Source organism: Ranitomeya variabilis, chromosome 2 (genome assembly GCF_051348905.1).
Source record: "Ranitomeya variabilis isolate aRanVar5 chromosome 2, aRanVar5.hap1, whole genome shotgun sequence".
NCBI lineage: Eukaryota > Metazoa > Chordata > Amphibia > Anura > Dendrobatidae > Ranitomeya > Ranitomeya variabilis.
Genome location: NC_135233.1, coordinates 439,654,434 through 439,671,424, shown reverse-complemented (window position 1 = coordinate 439,671,424; position 16,991 = coordinate 439,654,434). Strand labels below are relative to the sequence as shown.

At 46.3% G+C, this 16,991-nt stretch overlaps 1 protein-coding gene across 3 annotated transcripts in view; it reads left to right on the top strand.

Moving 5' to 3' along the window:
- Positions 1–5,917, top strand: part of CD82 (CD82 molecule) — a 47,134-nt gene extending 41,217 nt beyond the window's left edge. For all 3 annotated transcript variants that reach the window (XM_077287071.1, XM_077287072.1, XM_077287073.1), the window contains 5 exons: positions 287–361; positions 2,478–2,585; positions 3,528–3,677; positions 4,319–4,402; positions 5,071–5,917. In XM_077287071.1, coding sequence (XP_077143186.1) covers positions 287–361; positions 2,478–2,585; positions 3,528–3,677; positions 4,319–4,402; positions 5,071–5,148 — 495 coding nt within the window. In that variant the 3' untranslated portion in view covers positions 5,149–5,917. The remainder of the gene's footprint in view (positions 1–286; positions 362–2,477; positions 2,586–3,527; positions 3,678–4,318; positions 4,403–5,070) is intronic.
- The last annotated feature ends 11,074 nt before the right edge of the window (positions 5,918–16,991 follow it).

Sequence of the window (16,991 nt, the reverse complement as noted above, 5' to 3'; positions counted from 1 at the left end):
TGCCCATTTCTGCCCAAAAAATTCCCCCCAAAAAATGCTACATTTTTGTACAACTTCACTTTTCACAAAGATTTTTTTTTACTTTTCAAAGTGTTTTATGTAAATTGTTGAAATGGAATAATGGCTCTGGTACTGATTCCCGAGCCCGACATCCCCGATCACCAGCAATAAAATGTAAAATAATAAACGACCATTGCATCGTAAATGATACGATAGAATAGAGGCGCCTGTGAGTTATTCCCTGTGATTCAGGTCGTTGTCCTTACAGTCTCCGTTCTTATTTCAGTATTTCTCGTTCCTGCTCGTCATTCTCCTCGCTCAGATCGCAGCTGGGGTCCTGATTTACCTCCAAAGGGAATCTGTAAGTACAAGGGTCCGGCAATGGTCGCCCACCTGCAGGGGGGGACACTGTCACTGGAGGGTTTATTTGGGTGGACTGGTGGCTGGGTGGATGGATGGACTGGGTCACGGATGGATGGACTGGGTCGCGGATGGATGGACTGGGTCGCGGATGGATGGACTGGGTCGCGGATGGATGGACTGGGTCGCGGATGGATGGACTGGGTCGCGGATGGATGGACTGGGTCGCGGATGGATGGACGGACTGGGTCGCGGATGGATGGACGGACTGGGTCGCGGATGGATGGACGGACTGGGTCGCGGATGGATGGACGGACTGGGTCGCGGATGGATGGACGGACTGGGTCGCGGATGGATGGACGGACTGGGTCGCGGATGGATGGACGGACTGGGTCGCGGATGGATGGACGGACTGGGTCGCGGATGGATGGACGGACTGGGTCGCGGATGGATGGACGGACTGGGTCGCGGATGGATGGACGGACTGGGTCGCGGATGGATGGACGGACTGGGTCGCGGATGGATGGACGGACTGGGTCGCGGATGGATGGACGGACTGGGTCGCGGATGGATGGACGGACTGGGTCGCGGATGAATGGACGGACTGGGTCGCGGATGGATGGACGGACTGGGTCGCGGATGGATGGACGGACTGGGTCGCGGATGGATGGACGGACTGGGTCGCGGATGGATGGACGGACTGGGTCGCGGATGGATGGACGGACTGGGTCGCGGATGGATGGACGGACTGGGTCGCGGATGGATGGACGGACTGGGTCGCGGATGGATGGACGGACTGGGTCGCGGATGGATGGACGGACTGGGTCGCGGATGGATGGACGGACTGGGTCGCGGATGGATGGACGGACTGGGTCGCGGATGGATGGACGGACTGGGTCGCGGATGGATGGACGGACTGGGTCGCGGATGGATGGACGGACTGGGTCGCGGATGGATGGACGGACTGGGTCGCGGATGGATGGACGGACTGGGTCGCGGATGGATGGACGGACAGAGGTGTGGATTGGTGGATGGTCTGTGGGGTGGTCTGAAAGATTCATGGATTCTTCGTTGGGTTAGTGATAGGTGGGTGGACCATTAGGTAGATTTTAGTGCATGAATGGGTGGTTTAGTTGGGTGGATTGGATGGGTGGGTGGTTTGGGTGGGTGGGTTGGTGGTTTAGTTGGATGGGTGGGTGGTTTAGTTGGGTGGGTGGTTTAGTTGGGTGGGTGGATAGCTGGTTGTATGGGATTGATAGGTGTGTGAAGTATAGGGTATACAGTATGTTGGTAGGTCTATGGTTAAGTGGGTGATGGGCCTCTGGATTTTACTAGATGGTTATCTGCATACATGGGTGGTAGATGGGTAGATTTGTGGCTGATTGGATGGGTAGGTGGACTTGTAAGTGGATAGTTGGTTTGATATATGGTTTGGTTGGTTGTTAGGTGGTTGCATGGGATTGATAATGTGTGAAGGTATATGGTATCTGTGGGTAGGTCTATGGATAGTTTTGGGGATGGGTAGGTGGATTAATTTGCTGGATTCGTGGCTGTGCGGATGTATGGACTGGAGGGCAGATTGGATGGACGAACAGGGGTGCGGATTGGTGGTTGGACTGTGGGGTGGCCAGATTTGTGGATGGTTGATTGGGTTAGTGATAGGTGGGTGGACCATTAGGTAAGTGGATAATTGGTTGAGTGCAGGAATAGTTGGGTTGGTTGGGTGGGTAGATGGGTGATTGTATGGGATTAGGTAGATGAGTGCACGTATAGGGTATATGTGGGTAAGTATAGATAAGGAGTGAATGAATTAGTGGCTGGTTATCCTCATATGTGGGTGGTGGATGTGGAGCTTGGTTGTATTATGTGTTTGGGCGAGTTATCGAGCGGCTCGGTAGGTCGTTGGTTGTGTTCAGGTTTCCGTTTATTGCCTTGGACATAGGTAGTTGGGTGAGTGAGGAACTGTCCCTCAGCGTCATTGGCGCTGCCCGCCTGATGCCATTCAGGATCCCGTCCCGGTACAGTCACTTGTGCTGCCTGACTTCTTTCCCTTTTCTCTTTTTTGACTTTTTTTTGTCTTTTTTTTTTTTTTTTTTTTTCCTATTCCCTGATTGTAGCTCAAAACTGAGATGTCGGGCGTCATTCATGAGCTGATAGTGAACTACAACCCCAGTGACACCGTGAACGCGAGCTCGGAGGCCACGTGGGACTACATCCAGCACAACGTGAGTGCGGAACGGTGATTACGGGGGAGGTTTATAGCCGCTTATAACGCACTGGTATAATTACTGCCTTGACCTATTCCGCAGCCTATAATTCATGATTCTTCTCATTTTATTGGTTGCTGTTAGGACTTGTAGTAGGGATAAAATATGATGAGAACCCATTATTGCCCTGAGCATAGTATGCCCTGAACTATGTGGCCATTCATAGAACTTGGGGTAAGATTCGGGGTGCAGCAATGCTGGTGGCACAATCCTGGACAATCCTTCACCAGCTCGCCATAGCGGGTTTTCACTGGGGTCCTGAAGGAGTATATACATAATAATTAGGATGGAAAAATTCAATTTTCACTGTAGATCCCAATAAATTTGGCTATCTATAAGAAGGTTCCTGGTGGGCGGGCAGACACAATAGTCCCTCCCCTGAAGAGCTGTCAATAAGCAAGTAACATCTTATTTAATTTCTTACTGAAACACTTTGCCATTCAGAAGTGCTTATTCACCCCACTTTTTTATATGAAGCCCTTTGGATCCATGTGGACCTCATTATCATTTTTAATTATCTGACCGGACTTGTTGTGGGGCTGTCTACTCACATCGCTACTTTGTAGGCAGTTTGTGTCCAATGCAAACTGTTTCATTTCTATTTGGACATTTTGTTAATGGAATAATACTGTTCTATTAGATTATGCCCGCCTCTAATCAACTCTTCAGGGGAGGGACTTGGTAAGTACCCGCCCCCTAGCAGCCTCTCTATTAGATCTTATTATAAACACCCTATATCTATGGGAATCTCTTCTAAAACTTAGCATATCCCATTGTAGTTCATCTTTTTTGATCCCCGATGATTTATCGAAGCATTGTGATGGCACGTTTGTCAGCGCAGTGACTTTTCGTCAAGGTTTGTACTGTCGTCATGCCTCGTGCTGTTTTTTTTGGTTGCAGCTCCAGTGCTGTGGTTGGATCAGTTACCAGAACTGGACTGAAAATCATTCTCTTGCCAACAAAACCAACGTGTATCCCTGCTCCTGCCAGAAAAACGCAACAATAGCTGAAGGTTTCTGTAATTCTACCGTCGCCAATCTGTATCAAGCTGTGAGTTTTTGAATCTCCTTTTTACAATATTGTGCAATTTTTAGGATATGGATATTCTTGTAGTTGGGTTTCTTAAAATAATTTGCAGCTTTTGCCTTCTATAGCCTGTCGCCATCATTTTCTCACTGCAAAAAATGATTTCACTGAGGCTCCATCAGCGAGCTAATTTTGCTTGTAACTCTCTTCTCTGTCTGTTTCTGAGCTCATCTCGGCTGATTTATGACCACACGAAAGTTTAGCTCAACTTTGATATGTTCATAAAACAGCTGAGATGAGATAAGTCCCAATTCCTCATCACAATGAGCTCACTGATGCATTCTCAGTTAACTCCTTTCCAAAGTGCAAAGAAACAAAATCAAATGGTACCAATGTTTTTAACATTTTTTTATAAAACCCAATGACATGTGACATTTCATCTACAAATCTGTTTAAAAAAATATTGTTGAAAATTTCCATTCCATTGTTAGGGGAACCTGAAGATCACTGCTTAGACAGGCATGTAAAATGTAGCACTTAAAGGGCCGCTCCATTTTGGCAATATAACTGTATCACTTGAAGCGTGGACGTGCCAGGCATTGTTCTCCTCTGATGTAGTAAGTCTCCGCCGCTCCCAGTTTCTAAATGCCGCCATTGTGTTTCAGGGCTGCGTGCAACAAGTGGAGAGCTGGCTGCAGGACAATCTGGGGATTATCTTGGGCGTGTGCGTGGGAGTCGGCGTTACCGAGGTAAGACTGATGTACGGCAGAGGATCGGGGTGCTGGCCGTGTAGCTGCGCATGCAGATGTAGCAGAGCTGAATTTATCATTTGAGCAAATCTCCCAAAATTCGATATATAAATTTGATGCGACTTGAACCTGTCAGGATGGGGTTAAAAAAAATTAAACAAAAAATTTAATTATTATGCATGGTGTCCGGCTGCTTTCTTTTTTTTTTTTCTTTGTTTTGACACAAAATTAAAATTTTGGGCGAATCTGAATTTTATTGAGCCTGGTTATGTTATTATCTTTGCGCTTCTTCTAATGTGCGCTGCCCCTGCGCCACGCCTGCGCTGCCCCTGCGCTGCCCCTGCTCTGCCCCTGCGCTGCCCCTGCTCTGCCCCTGCGCTGCCCCTGCTCCGCCCCTGCACTACGCCTGCGCTGCCCCTGCTCCGCCCCTGCGCCATGCCTGCGCTGCCCCTGCGCCATGCCTGCGCTGCCCCTACGCCGGCCCTTCGCTGCCCCTGCGCTGCCCCTACGCCACGCCTGCGCTGCCCCTACGCCGGCCCTTCGCTGCTCCTGCTCCACGCCTGCGCTGCCCCTGCGCCACGCCTGCGCCACGCCTGTGCTGCCCCTGCGCCGGCCCTTCCACTGCCCCTGTGTCGCCGCGTCTTACACCATTTCCATCTCCTCTGCAGTTAATAGGACTTGTCCTGTCCATATGTCTCTGCCGCAACATCCAAAACGAAGATTACACCAAAGTACCAAAATACTAAGAAAACGCACCGGCCTCTTCCGAACTCCGCGGAATAACCCTGCCCGATGGAAGAAGCCGAGGGGAGAGGATCAGTGCCTGTGCCCCCTGCGCCACCATGTATATACACTGAGTCTCTGCAAATTAACCAGAACCACGCTTAGAGGGGAAGTGATGTCACAGTGGGGGATGTAGTCTCTGTGGGGATGTTGTCACTGTGAGGGATGTCGTCACTGTGAGGGATGTCGACACTGTGAGGGATGTCGTCTCTGTGGGGGATGTCATCTCTGTGGGGGATGTCGTCTCTGTGGGGGATGTCGTCTCTGTGGGGGATGTCGTCTCTGTGGGGGATGTCGTCGCTGTGGGGGATGTCGTCGCCGTGGGGATATCATGACGGTGAATTACGTTGTGACATGACAGATGGTCTTTACCTCTAAGAGGGAAGGGCTCCAACCCAAATTGATATTGGGGGTCTTAAGACCCCTGTGTAGAATTAGCATACAGAAGGATTGTATGGAAATGTGACTAGAGTAGGGGATGAGACGCTCGAGCGCTTACACAACTGCAGGTCCCGGCATGCACAGTGGAAACCTGCAGAGTTACAATTTCTGGGGAGGGGGGGGGGGGGGGATGCTGGTTGCATGAATCCACCATAAAGGGGCGGCAGGGGTCCGTATATGGTTATCAGGGCTTTGTATAGTGATGTGTAAAGAAAGGAGCAAAATTATCTAAATAGAGCATTTTTATTTCTGTATAAATACAATAGATGTAAATAAATGTCTGGTACTCGCTCTGCTTGCTTTAATGCTCTGATGGGAGTTGTAGTTCTCCGCAGCTGGAGGACCACCACACTACGGGATGCACGTCCTTGGCTCTACAGCGTTCTAACTTTCTATATCAATTCTTCAATGAAGCAAAGAGAATTATAGAAGTTGCAAAACATTTCATTGTTTGAGCATTAGACTTTATTGGCATAAAAACCATTGAATTGTTTTGTTTTATCAGAATATTGTCAAAATGTGTCAGTTGCATCGGCCCAAGACGTCCCGTGTATAGGTGATAAACCAGCCTGTTATCCTGCAATTAATGTCCCCCGATACATACACAATATGGGGAACAGGGTCGGGACTCACGCCTTAATCACTGAATGAAAAGCTAGATTTCAGTCCCATTGACTCCCGGTGTATAACATCAGGCCTTCTGGCCGAGCAGCTGCATACAGCCGTACATCACCAAGCACAATGCCGAGTGTCAGATGGAGTGGTGTAAAGCCGCCACCACTGGACTCTGGCCCAGACGCCAGCAGAGACTGTGTCCCCAACATCAGGGTCTGACCTCACAAATGCTCTTTTGGATGAAGGGGCAAAAATTCCCACAGATGCCTCCAAAATCTTGCAGAAGAGTGGGGGCCGTTATTCCTGTAGAGGGGCCGACTGCGTATTAATGTCTATGGCTGTAGGGTGGAGGTCAGGAAAGCTCCTGTAGTTGGGAGATGGAGGGGGCACATACTTTTCTTATGTAGTAAACATCAATATAACACAATTTCAGAGTTTCACGATGACTTTCCTTGAGTTGAGCATTGGAAGGGTTAAACTAAAGCGGATCCTCCCTGCATTCCTTGCGTCTCCTCTTGGGGGTCTGCTCTGTCTCACGTCCCCCTACACTTTCCCACATTGCTCTATAAAGGAACCAGTACTTCCCAGCGCCGTCTCCACACTCGTCCTCCTCCTCCAGGGACGGCATCCTGGAAATACACATCACCCCTCACTCCAATCAACAGCTGGAGACCCCATAATCCTGTCATTCCAGGATCGTGCCACTAGGGGGCGGTGATGGCATGTCAGACACTATTAGTGTAGAGACCAAGCAAAATCCGGACATTGAAGACGTTTTCATGTGCGGCTGCAGTTTTATGCAATGTTTGCTGTCAGTGAATGGAAACCATATTGTTAATATATCGACTCCCAAAGACCTAAACGTTTCCCAGCTGAGTCTATTACAGTTGTGTGACCATGAAGGGTTTAATGTCATGTCTGAATTCCTGGTGGCCTGGAGCCATCAGTGGGGTTAATTTTAGGATCCTTGGCCTAGGACAGTGAAGGGGTTAATCTTATAAAGGAGGTGTTTGTGGGGGGGGGGGTTTAGGGTCTCTGGTGGTTGGAAGAAGTGAAATGGTCATTTTTTTGTTTAGTTTCTTGGTAGAGAGAAGTAAAGGGGTAATTTGGGGATCTTATGGAGCTCAATGAGGGAATTGGGGCCAATTCATCACTTTTTGCTTTTTTTAACTTCATTTTTTTTGTTGTCTGCCAAATTCTTCAAAATGACGCCTACATTTTGCACAACATAAATGTTTTCATTTTTGTCTTTTAATTTTGTGCTAAAATGTTTAAAAATTTCCAAATATGTGAAGAAAACTGAGTACTAGGCCCACAAATACTTAAAGTATAACTTTAAATAAATACGTAATAAATACATAAACATCATCAAAGAATAATCATAATGTACACAAAAAGGTCAGAGAGACACAAACAGCAAAGGATCAGGTAATGTGATGGCTAATGTGTCCTGGCTGAAACGGACAGGAGCATCTTGATAAAGCTCACGCGAAACGCGCGTCGGTGCCGGCGAGGCGTGTGTTCCGGTCTGAACGGCACTGTGGGTAAGCACTTTTGGCCGTGGGGATAGTACTTGGAAGCATGGTACTTACATGGATTAATAGGATGAGCTGTCTTATGCATTGATGTTTACCCCCTGTACTCCCATGTTGGATTTATAGGCACTAGCACTTTACAAAAACATCTGGAAAATGTAAGATACTGAAAAAAGGCGCAAATTAAAAGAAGAATTTGGGGCCAAACAGGCGATAAATAAACCAGAGCGATAAAGGTGAAAGTACAATAATGAGTCAGGTGTTATTCTCTCGTTCCTGGGGGTCTTAGGGGGTCTCTCTCCTATTCCGGCTCCGCAGTGTCCGGAGTTCATATTACACTAGAACGGAACAATCTGAGCTTCTTCTATCAGCTCCATTATAGGGCAACATCTAAATTACAGACTTGTTAGTGGCCGCTTTCTTGCCAGTAACTCCGATCTTATGATATCTAATGCAGCTGCCCTTAATTCTTTATAAGTGAAAATTCCGACCACTTTCCCAGCAGTTACGCTGAACACTCGGCAGCTCATGCATTTAAATAGATCATTTCCCATCTTCAATATACACTTTTCCTTTTTTGTATTGAAGAACTGAAAAAATTAACTTTTTGATGATATTCTAATTTTGTTTTGTGAGAAGCACAGAAATTCATCCCATGCAGTTCAGCAATTTACCACTAGGTGTCACCCACCACTCAAAGAAGTGTCCACATCTAGCGCTGATTGATCTGCAACTTTCTGATACACTAATAGGCCGGTGTCACACATGCGAGTTTTACGGACGTAAGAGCGCAGAAACTACGTCCGTAAAACTCGCATTACACACGGCCCAATGATTTCCTATGTCCCAGCTCCTATCAGCCGTATATTACGGATCCGTAATATACGGCTTTCTACGGCCGTACAAAATCGCAGCATGCTGCGTTTGTCAGCGTATTGCGCAAAAAAATCGCCAATGAAAGTCTATGGGGGCGAGAAAAATACGGATTCCACACGGACCAGCAGTGTGACTTGCGAGAAATACGCAGCGGTGTTAGTGAAAAGTCGGTAATTCAATTGCCGGCTTTTCATTTCTCCTGCACAAACCCGACAGGATATGAGACATGATTACATATAGTAAACCATCTCATATCCCCTTTTTTTTTTGCATATTCCACACTACTAATGTTAGTAGTGTGTATGTGCAAAATTTCAGTGCTGTAGCTGCTAAAATAAAGGGTTAAATGGCGGAAAAAATTGGCGTGGGCTCCCGCGCAATTTTCTCCGCCAGAATGGTAAAGCCAGTGACTGACGGCAGATATTAATAGCCAGGAGAGGGTCCATGGTTATTGGCCCCCACGTGGCTACAAACATCTGCCCCCAGCCACCCCAGAAAAGGCACGTCTGAAAGATGCGCCTATCCTGGCACTTGGCCACTCTCTTCCCACCCCCTGTAGCGGTGGGATATGGGGTAATGAAGGGTTAATGCCACCTTGCTATTGTAAGGTGACATTAAGCCAGATTAATAATGGAGAGGCGTCAATTATGTCACCTTTCCATTATTAATCCAATTGTCTGAAAGGGTTAAAAAAAAACACACACGATTTAAAAGTATTTTAATGAAATAAACACAGCGGTTGTTTTAATAATTTATTGCTCTCTCAATCCATTTGCTGACCCTCGCTTGGCAAAATAATAAACGCACAAGGTACATACCCTCAGCTGAACCGTCACGTCCCACGAGGTAATCCATCTGAAGGGGTTAATTATTTTACAGGCAGGAGCCCTGCTAATGCAGCTGTGTGCTCGTGCTTGTAATTCCCCGGCGAATGAAATCTAAATACAGAATATATATATATGTGTGTGTCTCAATGACATATATATATATATATACTGTATATATGTTTTCCCGAACATTTGAGCACATGAATCCATTAGATGTCGGTTTTGCAAGCCTGCGCGAAAATCTCGCAGTACGGATGCCATACGGATTACATACGGAGGATGCCATGCGCAAAATACGCTGACACACCCTGCCTACGGATCAATATTTTGGGAACATTTCTCCGTATTACGGCCGTAGTACGGACGTATAATACGTGGCGTATTGTCTTACGCCAAGTGTGACGCCGGCCATAGTCTGTAATTATTGCATTTCCTTTTTTTTTCTGGATTTAATAATAATTCTAGGAGAGCCTTTATTATTATTTGTGCCTCATTAATTAATTTGCACCTTTCGTCAATTACTTGCTTTCAGTTTTTTTTATCTTTTTTTTTTTATTATTCAGATGTCTTAAGCTAATTAACTTTTTGCAAAATGTTTGCGCAATTGTACAAGTCCAAAATATTTTTTTTTTGTGCATCATAGTAATACTTACTGTAGGGATTGCACAACTTTTTACTGTAAAACCTTTTTTTTTTTGTGCACAAATCCTGATTTGAACATTTCAAAATGGATGTTTTCATGAAATTTTTTTTTACAAAAGATTTAATTCTGCACCTAAAATTGCAATAGCGGTTTTTATTTTTATTTTTTTAATTTACATGTATTTTTTTTTCTTTTTTTAGTCCCACAACCCTCCTCCCCCTACAGAGCTTTATAGAAAAATATGCACCATAAAATCACAGCCACTTTGCTTGGAAAGATTAATGCAGCAGATTATCTTCACAAAGAAAAAAAAATGCAGCAGAATAAACGCAGTATTTGCGCTATGTGGAAACAAGGCCATAAGCTTCTCTGGGAGCCTGAGAAAATGCATAGATTAAGTGCAGTCACAAAAAAAATGCTACTTTAAATCTGCACCAACACAACCCCTTTAACTGTGTTCTGAACCTGCGCCCTCCATCGCGCGTCTTGCAGACTTTGGTCCCTTCCTGGATGAGGATCCTTGGGGACAGATGGTCGGAGATCTGCAGGGATTGAAGCACAAAGAATAGCAGACGGAAAAAGATGGCAGCACCCGGTGACATATTTATTTTGTGGGGTCTGCAGTGAGGGACATACGGACATCAGAGAGACATCTGGGATCAGCTGAGAGATGCCAGCGAGAGTGCGGAGAGGTCTCGAGCTGTTGAGATATGGGGGTCCATATAGAGCCAATATTCTACGCTTTACCCCCATTCCTGAGATGCGCCGTACACATACATAACGTCAGGGGTTAATCAAGTGCTGGATTATTGATGATTATCCAGAATAATGGCCGCATATAGTTCAAGTGATCAAACGATCTCAGGTTCAAGCCCCCTGTGGAAACAGAAAACTAGGAAGAATCTTTTTAAAGCTATTAAAAGTTTGAATCCGCTTCATTTTCTCAATACAAAAAAAAAATAATAAACACATTTGGCATCGCCACGTCCACATAAGTCCGATCTATCGGAATATAAATTATTTAACCACCCGCCCCAGCAGCAAGCATGGTGGAGGAGTTGGCTTTCTCCTGTCAGATAAATGCTTCACCCCAATCCCACTGCCACCCTCTGTTACCCTCCCTTCCTTTGAGGTGCACTCTGCGCATCTATTCCCCTTCCAGCTGGCTGTCATTTACCGTCCCACAGGGCCAGCCACCACCTTCTTTGACAACTTCACCACATGGCTACTTCATTTCCTCTCCGCTGACATCCCCACTATCATCTTGGGCGACTTCAACATTCCCATTGACGCTTCCCTCTCAGCTGCCACTAAACTCTCACTCAATGGTCTTCTGCAGCCATTCACAAAGATGGTCACACCCTGAACCTCATCTTCACCCGCCTCGGCTCCCTATCTAACCTCTCTAACTCACCTCTTCCTCTTTCTGACCACAATCTACTCACATTCTCTTCCCTCTCCACTCCTTGTCCACAACCCACAAACTTGCAGACCCTCGCAGAAATCTTAAACACCTCGATCTACACTCACTCTCTGAATCCCTCCTCCCTCTAACAGACATAAGTTCCCTACACAATGTGGATGATGCTGCCGCTCTATATAACACCACAATAGCTGTAGCTCTGAAATCGGTTGCCCCTCTCACATATACCAAAGCTCGCAAATTCAACCTGTCCCCCCATTATTCCCTGGCCTCTCCCCTCTGTCAATCCCTTCACTGGCTCCCCATTACCCAGAGACTGCAGTACAAAAGCCGAACCATGACATACAAAGCCATCCACACCCTGTCTCCTCCATACATCTGTGACCTCGTCTCCCGTTACTTTCCTGCACGCAACTTCCGATCCTCACAAGATCTCCTTCTCTACTCCCCTCTTATCTCCTCTTCCCACAATCACATGCAAGATTTCTGTCAGGACACTGAACATTTTTTATTACCTTTTGTGCATTACTGCCCTTTTCCAAGATGGCGTCTTTGGTCTCATGTGCACTGTGTCTTCCTGCTATAAAACTCCATCCCAGCCTTCAGTCTGTGCTAGAGTATTCTGACTTGCATCCAGCTCCTGACCTCTGGTGACTCCCTGGCTATATACCTGCTCCTGTGAACCTGTGGGGTTATCCTGCTATTCTGCTCTGAGTTCCTGCTGCATACACCAGTTCCAGTAATCCTCCTTCATCTGCTGCTCGTGTTTACTTCCATCTGCATTTGCTGGACATGTAAGCTGTTGCTGCTCTGTAAGAATCTGAGACTATTACCCAGGCCTCCCTGGTTGAGCTAAGATATTATTTGAACTGCCTTATAAGCATATCTATCTGTGTTTTGGACTAAGCAAGGACTTATTCATGTCAAGTATCCTCAAGAATAATTGTGCCTCATAGACTTTCTGCATGATTGCATTTTCCTCTGAAGTTTCCTATAGACTGCTAAGCTGCTTTTAATATTTACTCCAAGTGTTGTGGACTTGAGTTTCTCTCTGCACCTGTTTGAATCACCGTGTGATAATATAGACTTTACCACATATAAAACTGTGTCCTGTAGTTGTCTTGTTCCACGCAAAGAGTCTCCTGAGTTATCCCCTATAATTATTACAGGATACTCTAGCCTAAAAAAAAAGGAGACTGCTGGAACAATGACTGCAGAAAGCAGACTAGAGCAGATGTTTTCCATAATTAGATCACTGCAGAAAGATGTGGAAGGTCTGCTAAAGAAGTTTGGAAGCTTTGAACACAATCAACAAGTGTTTGGACAGACTTTGCAGGACTTAAGCACCCGCATGGCAGCCCAGGAAAACAAACTTGCTGGCAGAGTCCCAGTATGGACGGGCTTTTCAGGACATAAGCACGCAAATAGCTGCACAAGTGACTTTTCCCTCTGGGCAACCGCCACCAGCTAGCCCACCTAAGTTGCCCCCATTCAGATTTAATGGTGATCGCGACAAATTTCGTGGCTTTGTGAATCAATGTATGCTATATTTTGATGTGCATGCTGACCGTTTTCCTAATGATAGATCCAAAGTATTGTGTGTAATAATGCTGCTGACCGCACGAGCGCTCGCCTGGGCGAATCCGATGATTGAGTCTCGTGACCCATGGTTAAATAACTTGGATGATTTCTTGGCTGCTATGGCATTAATGTTTGATGATCCTAATCGTCGTGCAACCGCTGAATCTGCTTTATTGTCTTTACGCCAGGCAAAACGTTCTGTTATTGAGTATGCTACTGAATTCAGGAGATTAGCGGTAGATACCAATTGGGACAGTTATGCACAATTGCCTATTTTTAAAAGGGGTCTGTCTAGTATTGTAAAAGATGAACTAGCTCGCTCTGAGTCACCACAAGAGCTAGAGACATTTATACAGTATTGTGTGCGCATTGACATTCGCCTTACTGAGCGTAGGCAGGAGAAGATTGCTGCATATAACCGTATTTCTAACTTTTCCCTTCCTTCCAAAGAGCCTGCAGGTAAAACATCTCGGGAGGTGGAGGAGGTGCCCATGCAAATTGATTCCGTTCAGAGGTGCGAGATCAATGAGCGCCGGGAGCATCGCCTTCTTGAAAGTCTATGTTTCTACTACGGCCAATCTGACCACTTTCTGATCAATTGTCCTAAGTGTCCCAGACGGCCTAAAAAGGTGCTAGCAGCGGTAGGGGAGTATGACAACTGTGATGATGAATCTGACATCTCTGAATGTAGCCTGCCTTTAAACGCTGTATTCCATTCACTTTCTATGACTTCACCCCCCAAGGAGCTTAAGGAAAAGAACTCTCACTGTTCTCTCCCTATTAAGCTCCTGTGTTCAGGACAGTGGATTTCCAGTGCAGCTATTATTGACTCTGGTGCAGGTGGCAATTTCATGGATATCGCATTTGCCAAGGAACATGGTATTGAAATTCAGCAAAGAGCCTCTCCAATTACCATGGAAACAGTGGATGGGTCACCTTTAATCTCTGGGCCTGTGGATCAGGAGACCGTACCTCTTGAAATTTTGTTGGAGCCTAATCATCAGGAGCAACTTTCTTTCTTGCTAATTTCTTCTCCTCATTTTCCTGTGATTTTAGGCATTCCTTGGTTGCGTTCTCATAACCCAATTATCAACTGGGAGACCAAGGAGATTATCTTCCCAACAAGGAGCAACTCAGCGTTAACAGAAGCTGTCCCTGAGTCCACGGCTACGGATCCACATGTACAGGTATTTTCTTTACCTCCAGCATAATAAAGAGTTCTCTGACATCTGTGACAAGAAGAATGCAGATCAGCTTCCTCCAGACAGGCATTATTACTGTCCCATTGTGTTGCTTCCTGGGGCAGCAATTCCTTTTGGTAACGTATACCCTTTGGCGGCACCTGAGCTTCAAGCCTTAAAGGAGTATATTGATGAAAATCTGGCCAAAGGCTTCATACGTCCTTCTTCCTCACCAGCAGGGGCACCTATCTTTTTTGTAAAGAAGAAGGATGGGACCCTGAGACTCTGTGTTGACTATCGGGAACTCAATAAGGTAACCGTATGAAACCATTACCCTTTGCCTCTGATTCCCGAATTACTGAAAAGAGTCCGCCATGCTAAGGTGTTCTCTAAACTGGATCTTCGTGGGGCTTATAATTTGGTGCGTATTCGTCCAGGGGATGAGTGGAAGACAGCATTCAGATGCCGGTATGGACACTTTGAATCTCTTGTGATGCCCTTCGGGCTTTGTAACGCCCCTGCAACGTTTCAACACCTTGCTAATGACATTTTCAGAGATTTGTTAGACCAGTTGTAGTGATCTATTTGGATGATACACTAATCTTTTCTGACTCTCTACAGGAACATGAAGAACATGTCAAAACTGTTTTAAGACGTCTGAAAGAGAACCATCTGTATATTAAGCCAGAGAAATGCGAGTTCCATCGTTCTGAGATACAGTTCTTAGGTTATATCATCTCTCCCCAGGGGCTGAACATGGAATCTAGTAAGATTCAGGCTATCCTTGACTGGCCGGTACCCAAGAACGTTAAGGAGGTCCAACGTTTTATTGGTTTTGCAAATTTCTACAGATGCTTCATTCAAAATTTTTCTGATATTGTCCGTCCCATTACTTCCTTGACAAAGAAGGAAAAGCCCTTTAAGTGGTCATCACAGGCTCAAGAAGCTTTTGATCGGCTTAAGATCTGTTTCACATCAGCACCGCTGTTGATACACACAGAGCCAACACTTTCTTTCATTGTGGAGGTGGACACTTCTGATAATGCTTTGAGGGCTATTCTCTCCCAAAGAACTGGAGAGGAGGGTCTGCTACATCCTTGTGCTTTCTTTTCCCGTAGGCTAACCTCAGCAGAGAAGAATTACGACGTGGGAGACAAGGAATTGCTGGCTATTATTGCGGCTTTCAAAGAATGGAGGCATCATCTGCAAGGAGCTGCACAACAGATCATAGTGCTAACTGACCTTCGCAATTTAGAGTTCCTTAGATCCGCTAGATGTCTTTCTCCTCGTCAGGCTCGTTGGAACTTATTTTTAAATCAATTTAACTTTGTTATCTTGTACCATCCAGGTTCTCGTAATGGGAAGGCTGGCTTTATCCCGAATCCATGCTGTGGATTCCGTACCTGGAGCTCCGTCCAAGACCATTCTATCTGATGCTAATTTCATCGGAGTTATCCACGATCAGGACTTGTGGAAGGAGTGCAGGGAGGCCTATGACGGTGATGTATTTCTGGCCAACCCACCTGTGGATATTAATCTTGTCTTTAAGGGTGGCATGTGGTTCAGAGATCGACGTATCTAAGTCCCTGAGGTCGTCCGTCTGCAGATCCTCAAGTTGGTACATGACTCCAAGTTGGCTGGTCACAGGGGGGTACAGAAGACACAAGAGTTCCTGAGCCGATTCTTCTGGTGGCCAACTTGCCTGAAGGATACCAAGGACTATGTTCTCTCTTGCGAGGTATGTGCTCGTTACAAGACTCATGTGGCACCTACGGGTCTTCTACAGCCATTACCTGTTCCGTCCCGCCCTTGGGGGTCTATATCAATGGACTTTATTGTGGAGCTGCCTACATCGGGGGGCATGAATACAATCATGGTGGTAGTTGATCGCCTGACTAAAGCTGCTCATTTTGTTCCGTGCACCGGCCTCCCCTCAGCTAAAGATACAGTGTACTTGGTTATACAGAATATGTATAAAAAAGCTATCACCTGCGCTAAAAATGCGTCGGTAGATGAAATAGATGCAAATGGACACAGGACAAATAATAGCTCAGACGAGGAGGAGAGACAAAGGTATGTAAACCCAATCGTCAGGGAGCAATACAACCGGAATAGTTTGCACACATGCACTTACTGCATTAGTCTGTGATGCCTCTGTAGCGTAGTTACGACTTCTCCCAGGAGGTGTCCAGTAACCGGTCCCGCAGTACAATGGAGCAGGAAGGTAGAGTGAGGGCTTTCGCCCGCTAGATTCCTCCTCGCTGGGCACAGGGAGTAGGACTGAACCGCCTGCCTCTGGCGTGCCCTGGCCGAAGCGACGCCGAAGCAGTGGCGGAGTGTGAAAGGGGCGTAGCTGGAATGTGAGGTCACACCAGTGTAAGGACGGGCTCGTGTAGGGACAAAGCAAACCAACGTGTTTCGAAGGATAAGTTCCTTCGTCAGGGCTACAGTTCCCTGTGAGGTCCATCCTTATATAGTACTTGATAAATTAACCCTTTCCTATCCTATCCATGTGGCTTGCGGAGGGGGTCAGAGACCATCCACTTTATACATCTGGAAGTAATGGTTACATTTGGACATTCATGGGAAAGAAAGTGTATTAAGCAGACTTTATACTATTGGTTATACAGAATGTTTTTCCGTTGCATGGGGTTCCGGATGAGATCATCTCTGACCGTGGAGTG